Here is a 19,143-nt window from a genome sequence, read left to right as displayed (position 1 = left end):
TGGTGGCCAAATAGTGTTTGGATTTCCTGTTTTGGACCCTGACATGCCATTTTGGGATCTGCAATGCTTGCTGCAAGGGGTGGCAGAGAATTACAGTTATGAACTTACTGAAGCAAATTTAGTCATGCACAAGAAATAGCTTAACTTTTGATAATTAACCATGACCACCTTCTTCTCTTCCCGCCCGAAACCCCCCTCTCCCCAAAAAAATCAGATAGGAAAGCGTTAGCTCCACAATCCCAATTTCCAACAACATTAATTTCAGGTCAAATTCTTCCATCCAGACATTTAGTCAACAAACATGTGTTGACAAGAAGACACAGGGTGATTGTACAAGTTGTTCTGTAAACCTTGTGGAACCCCAGCAGTCTGCCTTTTGTGTATGCAGAGAAGACTCACCCAGCAGCATTCCAGGGAGCAGGCTGCTGCCCAGCCTATTGTCCCAGTGAAACAAGCAGAAGTCTTCGGAATCCTCAGGCAGACCTGGGATCACTGAGGAGTCCGACAAGACACAATTTTCATAGATACGCTCATTTTGCTTAGAAGTCTAATTAGCTAGTCTTCAAATGTTGCCGTGAACATTGCCCCTAAGCACAGAGAGTTTGTTGCAAAAATGATAGCTAAAATCCTCAGCTGATGCATTCCTTCTTAACTGACAAACAATAAATATTTACATTTATGAGGAACAATGTGATGTTTGATATGTTTATAATGTGAAATGAACAAATCAGGCTAATTAGTAAATTCACAGATGTGTCATTTCTTTATGAGGAACACATTTAAAATCTATTCTTCTAGCAGTTTTGGAATACATTGTGCATTATCATTTATTGCAGTCACTATTTTGTGAAATAGGTCACTATAGCTTGCTTCTGCCATATAAGCGAAACTATGTATTCTACATTAAGGTAATTTGTTGTCCCTTTGATTGAAGTTTATGCTAAACAACACATTCATACTGTCAACATGCTTTATGCAATATGCTAAAGTCGTTAAGGCCATAAATTTAGATGTCTTAAGTGGGGAAAATTAATTTAGACAATGGTGGTAGTGTGGTGTGAAAGTACTAAGCCTTGAAATCTCATAATCCATTTTTTTAAGAACTCCAAGTTCGGAATCAACTAAGTGAAAGAAGAGGAGCTTAGGGAAACAGGATCATTCAGATTTTATGTATTTGAATCAGAAGTTTAACTTTTCTGCAAGACACAGGAAATTAGCAACAAATTTTATTCAGAAAGCAATGTCCATTTTGAGAAGATTACTCCAACAGCAAATGTGTAAGATGGATTGAAAAGGAATTGGGAAGGAGAGAGTTAATAAAAAGGAATACAAATGAGAAGTAATAAGAGCTTGCTCTAAGGCATAACACTGAGAGCACTAAAGAGACAAATTCATAAACAAAGGCTAGGACTGGGGACTGAGTGGATATACAGAGTATGAGCAAAAGCTAGTCTCAGAGATTTAAACAATTGTGTTTGCGAAGCACAACTGGGCTGATTGAATAAATTATGATCAAGTGTGTAATGGCTCATTTAAAATTCTTATTCTTTATTACAAAAAGCAGGCCCTGTAAAAATTTTCCATAGAAAACTATATAACATCAAAATAAAAGTGGAAGGCGCTTCTCATTATCGCAGACCAATACAGACCAACCAAACCGTCTGAATTCTCTTTGCTCTCCCCTTTCTTGATGTAGGTTATGTTAGGCCAGTTCCGATAAGTTCTTTAAGCATCTACAAAATGGATCTTGTTCTCTTCCGCTCCATCTCGTAATGACACTTTACCATGGTCTATGTTGTATTTCTGTAAACACTACAAATTCGATTCCCACAAATATATGTTATGATATTGCTTGATTTCCCACAAAATAGGAATACTTTCTGTAACATTTTATTTATAAGAGTAAAAACAGTAAATTCAACATGTAAAATTCAATAAACAGTATAATTAGCTGGGAAAGCAAAACTATGCCACACCAGGCAAGTACCATTTAAAGAACCCAAGATTTGTAAAATATACTAACTATAAAATTCAGATAGCAACAAATAGCTTATGATTTTGAATATTTTATGCTATCCCAAAACTCTTCCAAATCTGGAATACTATTAAGAATAGAGTTTGGAAAGTCAATTATCATACTGTGAGTTAAATGGTTTTCTATTAAGAAGAGTACTAAATATCGGATATTACTGTCTCTACATTGAAATATGACACAGGCAGTCAGGCAAATTCAAAACCAGAATGGTTTATTTCATCACAATTACAATTTAGCAAAATATAGTAGAAACGCACTGCTGACATATTTCCTAATTCTACATGGGAACAATAATATGAAATAGTGAGAAATTGGCTGTCACATCTCACATAAATAAATCAGGTATCAATTTATAGTAAGTCATGTTCATGTGTTAATATCTGGAAGTAACTCCTTTATACTTACATTATGAAAGCCTATTTTTATAATCACATTCACAGGAAAATGCACTACACCAATTTTAACAGCATGTTTATTAAGGAGACCAAAAATCTTTTTCATCAGTAAATAATAGTACAGGCATGCTAACAACTCTTGGTATTGATGATTTTAGTACAAGAACAATTTACAGGATTTGTAATGTGCAAACCTGGATTAATTTTTCCAAGAAAAAATATTATAAAAATATGACAAGAAATATTATAGACTTATTCTTGCAAAACTGTCTTCTAGTATATTGTTTTCATTTTAATATAAATGCAAAAAAAATTTCAAAGTAAACTTTTGATGGTAAGAATTACACTAAAAGAATACTTTCTTTTGGATATTTCAGTAGTAAGTTTAAGTATTTCCACAAATCTCAAAAGTACACCTTTGAATTTATTGACTTTGTACCATATCACACAGCTGATAATGTTGGCAAGTATAGATTGATGAAATATTTTGCTAAAGTCATTCTCTATTAAACATATGTTTTAATTTCTAAACAACTTATTTTGTTCAACACATTTTTCTAATTTATTTTATCATAGAATATAGGTTAAGATCATAAATTTGGAAACAATGCTAATTCTCTCTCATCTATCTGTAGTGAACATGAAATGATAAACATGGGATTTAGAAAAAAGAATTATAATACAATATACATTTAGAAAAAAATGTTTTGGTTGTTTTTGTATGTCAAAACAAGATGTTTAGAATATCATTTTATAACAAAATATGGTTTCCCATTTGGGAAAAGATTAGTAATTATCCTATGAGTCCACTTACACAATAACTCAATTCTAGAGATCTTTATTTAATAAGAATAATATCTTTTCTCATTTTCTATTATTTCCAGCTAAAAAATAATTCTATGCAGGTAAAAGGACTTCAATTAAAATAAAATAATGGAGATATAGTCAATAGAACAAATACATAGTGTTTGATTGAACAGTAGTATAACATTTAGAAGAGTTTACGTGACAATTCAGTATTTAAATGAGCACTGTAGGAGTAAATCTGCCTCATTATAAATATTAAAGTTACAGAAAATAGCTATAATCTCACTGCTTGAAAAATCTATCCCACGTGTACTTTGATTCCTTTAACATTTCCATATGTTTAAAACAAGTTGAACTATTTCCATCTTTAAGTTTTGGACTCAATCCAAATTCATCAAATTTGGAATGGTAGCAATTATATTCTGGAGAAGATGCAATAAAAAAACATGGAATGATGGTAAACTTGGTTACTCTACAGAAGCTCTTGTATAGTTTGATGCAGATGTCATATTCCCATTGGTAACCTCTAAGATAGTAATAGTAACCTCTAAGATATAGTAACCTCTAAGATATAATAAAAATCAGTAATAAGTAAAACAGAAGTATATCTTTAGAAGCCCACAGAGAGCAGGTGTATAGTATGTGTATGAACACACACCTCTGTAACTCAGTGTTTCTCTTTACAGCCTCAACTTTCTTGGAAACAAATGAAAAAAAAATTAAAGAGAGATCAAGGAAAATGTATTCCAATGTTGGTTATCCTTGGCATGCTATTCAACTCTCCTTAGTGCCGACGGCCTATGAATTATTGAAAACTAAATTCCCCATGGAGTATGCAAGATGTTAACAAAATCTTCATCATTTACTATTCCTATACTTAGACCTTCATAGTAATCTTCAAATTCACCATATGACACTTCATCAGGCTTGCTGCAGCATTCTCTTAATGTTTCTAAAAAAGAGGATTTGATTTCTTCCTCTGTGGCATGGCCTGTGAAATAGAACAATTTTCTTACATGTCAATAAAATAACCGAGGATGACAAAGGAACATGTAAGCTTGTCATGAAATCCTTTTTAGTAATTTGAACTCCTATCAAACTACCCTCCAGTTTATTTAAATATGAGCTAGAATTGATTTATTTCATTAATGTGCCACTCCCACCTCTCTTGCAGTGACTTCTGCAATAATCCTAGCAGACAGCATGAATATTTTAATTGAAAAAGGATAATGAAAAATGAAAGCTATAGAAAGTGGACAGAAAATATTAAAAAGAGAATACACAGAAGCCTATATGCAAAAGTAGAAAAGGGGGGAAAAAAACCTATGCAACCTTCTAAAACATTGTAAAGTCAAATTGCATTTTTAATAACTGATTTAAATGTGAATACCATCCTAATTGTCTAACAAAGCAAAAAAAATGGGTAACAGTTGGCTCTTTCTCAGGAACCCACAAACAGAAGGCTTTTTAACAGACTTGGAATCATAATGCATTGTGAAGTGTTTTTTACACCAAAGAAACAAAAAGCTGCTTTGAAGATCAAGAATTTTGTGTCTATTAAAACTAGCCATGAAAAACAGAGAACAGAGTAGATAAGATAAGATAAGAGAAGAGAAGATAAGATAAAATGAGTTTGGGGCAGACGTTTGATGCAGTTAAGATTGCTTGGGATGCCTGTTTTCCATAAGGGAGTCCTTGGATTTAAGCTCAGCTCCATTTCTGATTCTATCTTCCGGTTGATGCACATCCCGGGAAAAGTAGTAATGACTCAAGTACTTTGGTTTTGCCACCCAGATAGAAATCAAAATTCCCAGTTTCAGCTAGGTCCAGCCCAAAAGCAGGCATTGGACTATAAACCAACAGTTGGGTGATCTCTTTCAAATTAAAACAATTATAAATGGATTCAAAATCAGTTGAATAAAGGCTAGGACTGTGGCACAGGGGCTTAAGTCCTGCCTGTGATACAGGTATCCCTATCAGCATGTTCAAGTCCTGACTGCCCCGCATCTAAATCAGTCCCAAGTAGTTGGGTAGCTGCACACGTGTAGCTGACCAAAGTGCAGTTTCAGGCTCTTAGGTTTGGCCTGGCCCAATTGCAGCAGGTCATCTGGGAAGTGAACCAGCAGATGCAAGGTTCCCTTCTCTCCATCTCCCTTTCTTTACAACTCTGCCTTTCAAATAAATAAGTAAGGGCCCGGCATAGTCTTGAGGTTAAAGCCCGTGGGTTGCATGCATCAGGATCACATAAGGGCCCATATTGTCCTGGTTACTCCTCTTCCCTTCCAGCTACTTGCCTGTGGCCTGGGAACACAGTCTAGGGCACACCAAAGCCTTGGGACCCTGCATCCACGTGGGAACCCAGGAGAAATTCCTGGCTCCTGGCTTCAGATTGACTCAGTTCAGGCTATTTTGGCCAAATGGGGTATTAACCAGTGGATAGAAAATCTTTCTCTCTGTTTCTCCTTCTCTCTGTAACTCTAACTTTCCAATAAAAATAAATAAAAAGTAAACAAATAATTAAGTAAATCTTTTTTTAAATGAAAATTGAGACACCCAGAAATGTAGAACATTCTATTTCTGATTCAGCTCCCTGCTAATTTGCCTGAGAAAGCAGCTAAACATGATTCAAGTCCTTGGGACCTTGCCCTCACATGGGAGACCCAGAAGAAGCTCATGGCCCCTAGCATTGGCCTGGCACAACCCTGGGCATTGTGGCTATATGGAGAGTGAACTAATGGATGGAAATCTCTCTGTTTCTCCCTCTCTCTGAAACTTCGCATTTCAACTAAATCTTTCAGAAGATTAAAAAGTGAAAGATTGAATGACAAAGGACTAAGTAACTATTATATAAAGATGGAAATATGAATTATATAATAAATTGAATTTGTGATTGGATGTTAATACTGAAAAGTAAGATGTAATCTTTATAAAAGCAAAAATTTTGGCAGTAGGTATTTCTCTCTCTTTAGCTTCTATACTCCTTATCCAGAAGTGTAAGTATTAAGACAATATTTTCTTAAGAAAAATATTTGTTACTTAAATTATATTTCAAATAGTTGAGAATTCGATACCTTCTCAAAATCAGGAAATGACTCATATTCAGGAAATGACTACCTAATATCATTTGTAACTAAATTTTCTTTCACTCTTCTTTAAGATCAGAAAGTATTTACAACAAATGTTATATTTCTTTTTCAAAAAAGATATTTTGGGGCCCAGCACGGTGGCTTAGTGGCTAAAGTCCTCACCTTGTATTCACTGGGATCCCATATGGGTGCCGGTTCTAATCCTGGCAGCCCCACTACCCATCCAGCTCCCTGCTTGTGGTCTGGGAAAGCATTTGAGGATGACCCAAAGCCTTGGGACCCTGCACCCATATGGAAGACCTGGAAGATGCTCCTGGCTTCTGGCTTCAGATCAGCTCAGCTATGGCCATTGTGGCCATTTGGGGAGTAAGCCATTTGGGGAGTAAGTCATTGGAGAGATGATCTTCCTCTCTGTCTCTCCTCCTCTCTGTATATCTGACTTTCTTTTAAATGAATGCAAAGTATAGAATTTTCTACAACTAACAAAGTCTTACCCACCAAAACAAAACAAGATCTTCATCAACAATTCAATGACATAAAACTGAAGTTACTTTCAGTAGCCTAATTAAGATGACCAGATATGAGAAGAAAAACCAGTAAAACAGCATTACAAATCACCTACTTTTTAAATGAGCAAATTGTTTAAAAGAAGTTGAGAATGACATGTGTTTTAATGAAAAAAGATAGTTACAATTAAATAACACTAGGAATCCTCTTATAGCATCAAAGAAAAGCAAATTAAATTTTTTGGACCTCAATGAAATAACTAGAAGTTGCAGCAGTCTGGTGATCATGAGCTATAATGTATAATTATAATTATAATGTATAATTATATGTATAATTTTTTTCATTTCCCAATTTATTATAAATAAATGATATGGAATACTTAATGATATTAACAAGTCAACATAATTGCATTATGTATTCTTTTAATGCTAAGAAGCAAAATTCTAAGTAAATACCCGTTAGCCTTTAATAGTATATAGTTAAATTTATAAATTCACAAAATAGTCTATAAATATTTCTTAAAATAGATTACAGTCAATAAATATATCAAAATTTATTTAACTTTGTAACTAGGTGAATACAAATAATAAAATGTTTTTCTGCCGATTTAACAAAATGCTAAATTATGGCCAAAATTGTGGGGCATAAGAATTCCTTTTACAGAGCAACATGCTTTTTTAACCGGTAAAAGGCAAAAAAGTGTTAGTTCAGTGGGAATGCAGACAAGGTTCATAAACAATAACTAAATAGAAAAATGATATTTTAACTCATATACAATAAATTATAAAGTAATTATACATCATCACAACTCTACAATAGTATAACATTAGTAACTATTTCTAATATTTTAGTCCAATATTATCTTTATTAACTAACATTTTGAGTCATAATAATTACCTGAAAGTACTTGGGGATGCTGCTTTGCACAATAACTTTTTTTTATATTTATGATACTCACAAAGCCAGTTTTGCTAAAATCCAGCTTCATAAAAACCTACATAAAAGGGAGAAATGTTATTTTTTTAATGAAATCACTAGACATTCTATTTTTCCATTTTTCAGTAGGTTAATTCTGAGAAATAAACAAGACTATATTAAACTAAAATATAAAGCCTTGTGGAAACAATATTAATGAGTTCTGTCTCTACATTACAGTCCCATGTTCATTTGTTCAACAGTTGTCCTTTTTGTTGTTGTTAATAAGTGAATCAGAATCTCTGGGATGGAGTCATTTAGCCACTCCCCAGATGTGTCATCCTACTGAGAACCATTGTCCTGGTCATAATAGAAGCAATAAATGAACTGATCATTCAGTTCATTTTGTTGTTGTTTGTTTCTATGACCTTTTTTTTTCTTTATTTTTTATACAGTTTAATAGGCACTGGGGTCTCCTCTCCCCCTTCCCGTGTTCTTTCCTGTACCCTCACAAGTCCTTCATACTGCCATTGAGGTGTCTCCCAACAATGTAGCATGCATGTTGTTTCATAACAAGCACTTTCCCACAAATTTTATGAAGACTCCAAGTAAAAGAAGCATCATAGATATAGAGAAAAAAGGTACTGAAGCAATACATTAAGAATCCTTTCCCTGGCGTTTAATTCTACCAGTCTCTGGCATCATGATTGTGAGGAAGTAATTTAACCACTCTGTGACTTTCTCTCTTTGAAAACTGAAGTGCTGGGTAAAGATGTCTCAAGGAAACTCCAGCTCAGGGATTCATTAAAAAGAGAACTGATAAATGGCCAATACAAATTGCCAGGAGAGCTATTTTAATTTTTGAAAATAGACTTGCAAATATTCCATCACTAAAATCAATGAAGAAGTAAAATGCTCTTTAAATGAGTTTTGTTCTGCTGCTTATTTGAAATTTAATACTGTCCTTTGAAATGCTACTTGTTTTATTGTTCCTCCAATTCAATGCAACTCTGAGCAACATAAAATATCATAAACCATTTCACTGGGGAGTGAATTAGATACATAGAAACACAAAAGCTGCCAAAAGCAATATCCCCTATTTGCAAGAGTCAGAATTACAATGGATAATTTATAATATTGAGTTCGCAGAAATAGAGTACCTGCTGTAGATGCAAGCATGAGCCCCAAAATGTTTTATTGTACTCTCATCCCCAGCACCTCTGCATGTGACTACATTTGGATACAGGCCTTTAGAGTGGTGAGTTAAGTTTAAAATGATAGCATTACGGTTGGCCCTAATCCAGTGTGCCTGGTCCTTCTAGAAGGGAGAAGGCAAGCAGTGTGTGAAAGGGACAGTTGGGGGAAGGCACCCAGCTACGGCAGCACTAGCAAACCCACATGGTTCCAAGATTTATGAAAAGGGCAACACCCAGTTTATACTTCTGATATACAACTCTATCACAAGGACGTACAAAGTGCCAGGGAAAATTTATAATTACTAAGTAGTGAATTTGTTTTGGCTTTTTGTTTTTGTCTTTTAGCCAGAGGAAGAGATTTCGATTTTTCTCTTAGGTATTTCTGCCTGATATAAATGTACATGTTTTAATTCTAATTTAATGTAATTTTAGTACTTGTCATGCATGTGATATGTACACCCAAGAAACATTGTTAGCCACCATCTTAAATTGAGCAATGGCCCTGGGACAGCTATAGAACATTTTATATGTGGTCCAAAACATTTGTCTGTTACTCACTCCCTCCTAAGCAGTATGTATATGAGCTTATTAGACACAACATGCATTACAAGTAAAAATGATTACAACATTCTAAGTGCCGATTCATTAAAATATTTAAATAATAAGCCTAACAACCTATTTTAAAAGAAAAAACATGGGGGAAAGTGTTTGGTGATGACTTAAGATGCCCCTTGAGGTGCCTGTATTCCATATTGGAGTGCCCCCTTTAGAGTCTTGGTTCCAGTCCTAATTCTGGCTTCCTGCTAGTGAGACTCTGGGCAGTAGCAGGGGCGTCTCAGGTATTCAGCACCCTGCGCTCCATGCGGGAGGGCGGAAGGTTTTGACTGGGTTTCAGCCAGCCAGATGTTGCAGTCATTTTTGGTGTGACTCTTTTTTTCCTCTCCTACCCTCTCTGCCTCCTTCCGTTTTTCAAATAAATAAAAACAAGCACTTGATTCCAAAAGTAACAAAGTCACCTTTCGAACAAATGATTTCCTGTATTCATTCATTTCACCAATAATTGCACGTTTAAATTCTCCATAATCAACCTTGCCATTGCCATCGCCACTGAGAATGAACCACAGAGACTCAAAATCCTAGAAATAATCACAGAGATGGTCATCAGAGCCCTTGATTACACAGTTACAACAATCATGTGAAAATCACAATCACACTCAAGTTATACATGTCATAAGATTATTGCAGTCACATACTGTTATCTGTTTTGTAACCCAGGCAAGGGAGTTCACTTAAAATAAAAAAATCTCAGTGTTACATGTAAATCTGACCATTAAGAAAGCCATTTAGAGGAATCTGAGATGAACAGTGCTGTGAAAAGAAAAACTAGGAGTGGTAAAAACTTGCAAATTCATCCTTTTAAAAAATTTCTTCTACTTTCAATTAACATAATAATACCAATATATCTATGGAATATGATAAGATGTTTCAACATATGTGCACAATGTGGAATAATCAAATCAGGCTAACTAACATATCAATCACATCAAATATTTATCTTTTCTTTGTGGTAAAAGCATTTCAATCCTCTTTTAGCTGTGCTGAAATACCTAATACATTATCATCAACTCTAGCCTGCAGTGACAACCAGAACTTACTCCTGTGGGCTAACTGAAATGTAATGCCCGTTGACAGACCCTTCTCCAGTTCCCTTCCTCTCCTGCCCATTCCACCACCTGAAAACAAATTCATCTTTAAAAATGCCATTCCTCTCTATACAAAACAGTATGTTTACCATGTACTTGAGTTGAACAAGTAATTACTTTTTAGTTTATTATCGTTGTGACACTTCAAAAGTCACTTTCATTTCTGGAATGCCTCCCAGACCATGACAAGCATTTCTATTGGTCTTTAAACTTGGAAAGCTTTGAATGATATTATTTACAAATTTATGCAGCAAGATACAATTTTGATTACATACTTCATGTCAGTTTATAATTTCATTTGCTTCTTTGAGAACCACGCTATTTAATAGAATAGTCCATTCACAGTGTTCATGATAACAAAGAAATTATAGCACAAGTTTTCTTAAACTCAGGTAAATTCATTTTCAGTTTCTCAAACAAGCTGTTTTAAATGTGAATGTAAATACAACAGTATTAAGGTGCTTGTCAAATAATGAATACATTATCTTCTACCTAATCCAAATTTTTTTCAAATAAAACTAATTAGGGAAAATAAAGCTCAACATTCTCCCCGCCCCCCATCTCAGTCATCCATAGATTTTTTTTTCTTTTGGTCTACCAAGACAGTGTTAACATGATAGAGATTTTAAGTTTTGGTGCAGTGGAACTGAAAATGAGCTTGACCTTTAAAATCATGGGTAATATGGACAAGATAAGATAAATGTGCTTATTAACTCATGAAATACTAAATTGAACCATAAATTTTAAAGATTAAAAGAATTTATATTTCAGAACTAAGTAATTTGACATTGTGACAATACAGTCATATCTCAACCCATTTAGATATGTTACAGGATGGAAAATAATTCAGTTGATAATATAAGAAGTAATTCACGGATAGTGCCTGTATAAAAGTGTGATTATCTTCTTGAACTATACCTATGGACTCTAAAGGGGGCACTCCGAGATGGAATACGGCACGTCAAGGGGTATCTTAGTTGTTACCAAACACTTTCCCCCATGTTTTTTTCTTTTAAAATCGGTTTGTTAGGCTTATTATTTAAACATTTGAATGAATCAGCATATTCATATTGTAAACATTTTTACTTATAAAGTATTTTGTGTCTAATAAGCTCATGTACATACAAGTCTGTTTAGATGGGAGCAAGGAACGGACATATGTTTTGGAAAAATAAAATATAAAACAAAATTTTAGTTCATAGATGACTGGCTCCATAAACTGTTTCTGGAGGCACGCATTCCATGTCAAAGTGCTTAGGTTCGAGTCTCAGCCCCTGCTCCTCTTCTGACTCCAGTTTCCCACCTGTGTGCATCCTGAAAGGAACAGGTGGTGCTTCAAATACTTAGACCTGTGCTGCCTGCATGAGAGAGCCAGGCTGAGTTCCAGGCTGTGAGGTGGTCCAGCTCTAGTTATTGCTCTCTCCTTCTCCAATAAAATCAAATTATTCCTTAAGGAACAAAGAAGCCCCTAAAATCTCAGTAGAAAGTCAATAATGTCACCAAAGAATAATACTCATATTAGAGAATTTCCTGTGGTACATACCTTTTCGGATATTTCAAAGTGAAACGCTTTCAGAGCTTGCTGAAAATCTGACTTTTCTAACAGTCCATCTCCTTCCTTGTCCAACTGCTGAAAGTATTTTCCCAGTCCAGTCAAAATACGAACACCTCTTTTATGCAATTTTTCCTTTAGCACATCTGTTTAACAAGAAGAAAGATGGCAGCTAGTTGTTGTTAGGCACAAATGTATCACAGGCCAATTGTCTCTCTTGTAAGAATGTTAAAGTTAATACAATGGTAATCAGGGATGTGACTATGCAATCAAATCATGAATAGGACCAAGAGAAGACTTGGGAAATAAAGATGCTTTTTGCAAGATTCATTAGATATAAAATCACACCAAGTATATCAGAACTATAGCACCACTGTGTGGTCAAAATGTTGTATTTTAAATACAAGAAAATGTTTTTCTACACCGGAATTAAACTAAATGCTTCAAATAAAATCATAGTTTTTATTGTCTAAATTTCCTTAAGTAGCCATCACCAAATCTGTCATTTCTTTGTTCTTTCCCTTGTTGTTACTAACTGAATTACAGAATGAATGTCAGATGAGTTATTGAAAAATTATCAATTTAATTTTTCTTTAAAAAAAACAATGTGAACTCTTCAATTGTAGCTTATTTGTGAAATAGCATTGTGATTCTAGAGTACTGTTTGTACTTAATATGTGGAGTAATTCCCCTTTCCACAAACACGTAAGAACCTGTGTTCTTGAGACCTTAGAATGCTTTTTGTATCTGTCTCTGTTATTCTACTTAATGCAGTTGTGCCATGCAAGCGCTCTTCCAAAAGCAAATGGAAAGTGTGCATTATGAAAAATTTTTGAATGATTTTTTAAAAGTTTGCAACCAGAATAAGCTTCTCTTTGCATTCTATATTCCTGCAAACTTTTGAAGTATTCTCAGATTTGCTTAGAAAATTCTGGTAGTTTCATTAAAGCAAATATTAGATTTAATATAAACTATATGATTATTTCTATGACTACTTAGCAACTTTCTCCATTTCAGACTATGAAATTCAGGAAAGGGCTTCCTATTCAAGCTAGGTCTGGAATCAAATTAGTATTAGAAAAAAAAATTGTAAAGCATCTTAGTGTCCCAGGCCACATAAATCTCATTTATTCCCTGCAACAATCCTGAAAACTAACAGAAGAGAATTTATTCCTCCATTTTAAAAAGAAGTAAGAAGTGCAAGGATGTGTACCAAATTAATCTCCAAAGAACCTCAGAGCCCACACATAAGGCTGGGCATCCACCCCTGGCATCTTCCCTTTCACACAGAGCCATCACGAATCTCTTTAGAACATTACATAATGTGTGTTGATTCTACAAAGCTCAGACTTCTACATTATCCCTGTTTATGAGAAGAATCCATATTATCTAATGATTTGTGAAATGTAAGTATTTTGTAATTTATACTACAATGAAGCTCCTGAGAGCTATTTATGTAGAAGAAATCCTAAAGATACCTTTTAGCAAATGTACATATTAATTTTTCAAAATAAGCAAGTCAGAAACATAAATCAAGTGCCATAAAATTGAGATGCACATAGCAAATACCGTTATACTGTTAAAACGAAAATGGTTGGGAAAAAAAAGCTAATTTTTTGAGGGTGGGATAAAAACACACACCTTGAATGGCCTTTAAGATCAGGCTGTCACTGGCCTCTTGACAGATCACATCATCATCATGTTCCACAGAAGCAGTTCTGCAAAGGACATGCTCACAGTCATAAAAATATCTTGGCTTGTATCATCTTGAGTACAGAACCCCTAATCTCTTCCCTGCTCCAGACCCAGAGGGACCTCACACACAAGGCCCAAGAGTGTTTAGACTTCAAACAAGTTCCAAACTTCCCTATAGACTTGGTTCCCTGGAGAATTCAACCAAGAAACCTTCCAGGAATTATCTGTGAACTTACTCACTTTTATAGTTGCTTCAGTATTATCTTATATACTGATTTAAACTCTCAAGTTTAAAACCACTTGAAAAGAGATTTATTTATTTTTATTGGAAAGGTACATTTACAGAGAAGAGACAGAGAGAAAGATCTCCACTGGTTCACTCCCCAAGTAGCCACAATAGCTGGAGCTGACCCAATCCAAAGCCAGGAGCCAGGAGCTTCTTCCTGGTCTTCCACATAGATGCAGGGTCCCAAGACTTTGAGAGTCATCCTCTACTGCTTTCCCAGCCCACAGTCAGGGAGCTGGAAAGGAAGTGAGCAGCCAGGACATGAACATGAACCAGTGCCCATATGGGATCCTGGTAGATGCAAAGTGAGGATTTAGCCACTAGGCTATATTGCCCCCAGGGTCCATAGTTTAAAACTACTTTTACACTGCAAAATGTAGCATGCAAAAATAATGTGAAAAACCCCAAATAACTAAATGTATTTGTAGTAATATAGTAAATGACACAGAAACATAAACTTCCTTCCTTATAGCAATCCTAATATACACATGCTACACTAATTATTGTCATTTTGAATCATGGTTTGGTGGCAAGAAACAGCAGAGGTAGCACATAATGTGTGTATTCATAAATAACATACACAATATATTCATTTAAATTATTTTTATGCATAGCACTATTTTTTTCACTAATCATATTATCTATCAATGTATACAATGAACATATGGGACCCAGAACTTTTCTAATGCTAAAAAAAGCATCACACTAACAATGCGGAGGAGTGTTCAGGCATTATACTGAAGTGCTATCTTTCAAAATGTAATACCTTTTAGTAGCAACTGATGAAATTGGCATAGCAAAGGCAAACTAATAAGATGTCTTTTACATAAAATGAAACTTTAAAATATTTAATTGAATACAATTGTTTTGATACATAAAGTATATGTAAATAGTGGATGGCACATAAAATACACACATACAGCTAAGCTTTGGCTTTTGAAAAATATCAACTCCAACTGAAACCCAACTGCTGTGTGAAAGAATCCCATTTTCAGTTTAAAAAAAATTACAAATGAATGTTTGACTTACTTTAGGGAATCCAGAGCCATTTGATCAATATTTGTGATTCGAACTCTGAGTAATACACTTTCTTTTATGCTTTTGGAAAGGCCAGGGTGATCAGAAGTTAGAAATGTCAAAGTTGCACCCTGAAGAAACGAACAGATTATTTACAACTAGAAATTATATGTGTGCTAAAACAAACCAGTACTATTTTACAATACTCTGTCCTGGTGATATATGGCATGATACGGTTTACTGGTGATTTAGAAAGCAGTATATTTGCAGGTTATTTAGAAAGTCATCAGGCTTCAGCTAACATTGTGGAAAAATAAAGGAACTAATTTCCCAATGTATCTCTCAGTTCCAACACTATCCTGCTTGACAAACCATGAGAACAACTACCCTGCCCTCCCAAAAAAACAACTATAGGAAACTCAGATTTTAATGTTAGAGTCAGAGGGAGTAAAAAAAGCCCAATTGGTTCAACTGAAATTATGCACCTTTCAGAACAAAAATAGAACTATTTGTCTGAAGAATGATGGACTGGACATTGAACTGTGATAATCTGATCACACTCTCAGCTGACTTGTAAATGACAAGTATCACACAAATAGAAAAGCCAGTTGAACCTAATCAGAGCATCACAGGTTTCAGTGATAAAAAGTCTATCAGAAACTCGTACTTCAAAACTTAGACATTTCTTATTTTCATTTCTGAATTGTTTAAATAAAATGGGCAATGTAAGAACAAACTTAAAATAAAAGGTATAAGTCTTCCAGGTGAATATTAGCAGAGATTTCCCTCCCCATCCTTTTTAGAAAATTTATTTAATTAAATTTCCAATTGTCATCTAAGTACTCCTGCCTTTGAAATGCATATAAATTCTCTTGAAAATTAAATAGACCTGTTAACTTTCCAACTTAGGAATATCTTTCTCAAGAAACTGGGAGCCAGTCTTTGAAATGTAAACATCAAAGGGGATCACAGTAGACCCGCTTCCATCCTTTGGTGAAAGGATAGAAGCCTAACTTCTTTATGCACTTTGTTCCAAGTGCAAAACTACAACCCATTAGTAAACTCTGAAAAGTTCCTTTTTTCCTTCAGGGAAAGACAATTAGCTAACCACAGATAACTGTTCCAATGGCCAAGGAAATCTGGAATAAACCTTCTGCAACAAAGGGTTTTGTCTGTCTCTTTCCTTGCAGACTAGTTACTGTTTATGTTTCAAAGCATGTATATACCCGGCTGTATCTCCTTGGCCTATGTAAAAGAGTGAGGTCTTTGCCTGTGCAATCAAAACCACTGAACAATGGAAAAATAATCAATCTGTTGTTAAAAATACACATTGCTAACTCTGCTTCCCATTAGTAGAGAGCTTTACATATGTACTTGATATAAAGTAAATTAGAAAGAAAACAGCAAAGATAGATTTGTCTCTTCCAAGTTTCATTATGACAAGAGATTACCTCTAGGCCATTTTCACGCGGTCATGGAAATAGCACAATGGCATATCCAAATGAGAATCTCACAGACTGTGGCAAAATAATTAAAGCCTTTTGGTCACTTAATCCAAAGACTAAAATCATATTCCTGTCTCTCAAAGCACACAGTTTTCTTCTGAGTCTATTAGGATCATAACCCAAAGTTAATAGATGTTGATACTGCTATAAAAAAGATCATTTCCAACAAGTAAGTTAAATGTGCCAATTTACTATTTTCCAGAAAAGAGAGTAAGAGACTTGTATTTTGCTTCAGTTTTCAAAGATACGAAAAAAAAAATAGTATTTCTCAATCACAAAGATTTAAATTTTGACTATCAAATTTGGCAAAACTTAGAGTTCCAAGGTTTGCATTTTTTGTCAGTGGACAAAATTAGTTCACCTCGCTGACATTTGAAAAGCTATTCAGACAACTAGTTACCAAAATGGTGCACCTCTACAGCTTCAGAACCCTAGAAATAAGTTGATAACTGACTTGACCCCCTTTGCATTTACTTAGCCTTTCACTCTCTGCACATGTTTCATGTGGTTTTCATTTCAGCGGGGTTTTACACATATATTATTTATTTGAAAGGCAGAGTGACAGAGAAAGAAAGCAATCTCTCATTCACCTGTTCACTGCTCAGATACACCCAAAGGCTGAGGCTGGTCAGGCTGAAACCCAGAAGGCAGAACTCTGCCTGGATCTACCACATGAGAGGCAAAACGCCAAGGACTTAGACCATCATTACTATGTCCACTTTAGCAAGAAGTTAGAACCAAGAATCAAAGCCCTAATTTGAACCAAGACACCCCAAACGGATGTCAGCAAGGTCTTGACAAGTGTGTTAAGTGCTTGTCCCGTAGTGGTTTTAATGCAAGTAGAGATATTTAAAAAAAACTTTTAGAGAGAGCAGTCATTAGAAGAAGAGTAATTTGAATACTTCTGCAAATTCCAGGTTGTCAAATGTCAACCCATTCATTCAATAAATGTTTATTCATGTCTCCTAAGTACTTTTAAATGCTCATCACTCTTTAGGACACTAGACTGGTTCAGAAATGCACATTTCTCCTTATCTCCCTCAAATTTCTCCTTATCTCTGCCTAGATGACATTCAGTGCAGGTCAAATAGCACTGTCTCCAGAAAGCCACCTCTGATTCCACAGAGGAGTGATGAATGGGTTAACGTTTGATAACCTGGAATTTGTAGAAGTACTCAAATTCTTCTTCCTCTAATGACTACTCTTGAAAAGATCATGTTTAATATCTCTGAGTGTATTTCACAGAAACAAGGGAGTGAGGCTGATGTGTTGCTACTCTATGTTCAGTGCTAGGCATGTGAATAAACATCATGGATGAGGCTATATGGTAATTGTGAAGAACACTCTCTTAATTATCTATACAAATTTTCTATCCATACAAGAGAATCCTTCTGTTGTACCGTACTGCCATGAATTTTCCAAGATGGGACAACGACAAAAAGATGACCACTTCAGAGGCCAGCATTTATCCATATACTTTGAAACCATGCATTGTCAGGGGATAAGCCTGCTTTAAGTGGATCTTTATTCCCAGGACTCTTGAGGTAGCCACATACTCCATTGGAAAACCCTTAAAAATACCAAGACACAGGCTCTCCTGGTCACAACTCATAATGTGGAACTGGGGAGGACCCTTTAAGAATGAATAAATGCTGTCCTCAGAGTAGGGGAATTGGAAATGATATTTGGGAATCAGAGCCTCCCAGGGGAAGACATTAACCCTAAATCCATTCACACAGATGTCCCCTTAATTAGGTATGAGGAGAGAAAATCAACTGGAGGCCAGAAGCCCTGACCTTTGCACCTTCACAAGACTTCCCACATTTCAACATCTGGCATCAAGTAAACCTTGGTGTAGAATTAACTTACAGTATAAAAATCACCAAGTTGGTATGGTCTTCCTTTTCTTCGTCCACTTTGGTGACTATAAATGCCCTTTTGAATAAATGGAAGCACATTTGTTCTAGAAATGGGAAAAGGAAGTACAATTACTCAGCTTCTCTCCAAAGTACACTCTCCCAAGAGTTCTGACAGTGTCTTATGTCATACCTATTTTTCCCAAATTGCCGATACTCATAAATTGTAAGGGACTGGTCATGGATAAAAAAGAATCCTATTAGCTCTCTGCAAGCATTACGTCCATTTCTAGAAGAAAAAAAAAAAAGAAAGAAAGCAGAAGGATATCAAAGATTTTCAAATAGAATTATTTTGAAGTCAAATACTAAACTAAACTTGTACACATCACAAAACAATGGTATAACTCCCTTGAACATGTGGCAATGAGTACAGGCTCTGAAGCTGCCCGGAAAGTCCAACACAGCTCCTACAAACAACATCAGCTTAAGTAAGATTTACATGAAACATTGTTGAGTTTGGTATCAGCATTGTGGAATGGTGAGTTATTCTGTTGTCTGCGACACCAGCATCCCATAGGAGAGCTGATT

At 35.1% G+C, this 19,143-nt stretch overlaps 1 protein-coding gene across 1 annotated transcript in view; it reads right to left on the bottom strand.

Moving 5' to 3' along the window:
* Nucleotides 1–4,052: 4,052 nt before the first annotated feature.
* CAPS2 (calcyphosine 2) overlaps nt 4,053–19,143 on the bottom strand; it is a 30,816-nt gene continuing 15,725 nt past the window's right edge. Inside the window, exons 9-16 of the mRNA XM_040978185.1 lie at nt 18,749–18,844; nt 18,569–18,662; nt 15,207–15,325; nt 13,838–13,914; nt 12,188–12,342; nt 9,958–10,077; nt 7,728–7,824; nt 4,053–4,228 (exon numbers count right to left, since the gene is read on the bottom strand). Of these exons, the coding sequence (XP_040834119.1) occupies nt 4,053–4,228; nt 7,728–7,824; nt 9,958–10,077; nt 12,188–12,342; nt 13,838–13,914; nt 15,207–15,325; nt 18,569–18,662; nt 18,749–18,844 (934 nt within the window). The remainder of the gene's footprint in view (nt 4,229–7,727; nt 7,825–9,957; nt 10,078–12,187; nt 12,343–13,837; nt 13,915–15,206; nt 15,326–18,568; nt 18,663–18,748; nt 18,845–19,143) is intronic.

The sequence above is a fragment of the Ochotona curzoniae genome, unplaced genomic scaffold (assembly GCF_017591425.1).
Source record: "Ochotona curzoniae isolate NIBS_2020 unplaced genomic scaffold, NIBS_Ocur_1.0 contig_1014, whole genome shotgun sequence".
NCBI lineage: Eukaryota > Metazoa > Chordata > Mammalia > Lagomorpha > Ochotonidae > Ochotona > Ochotona curzoniae.
The sequence above is the reverse complement of the archived record's forward strand: the minus strand, read 5'-3'. Positions and strand labels throughout refer to the sequence as shown.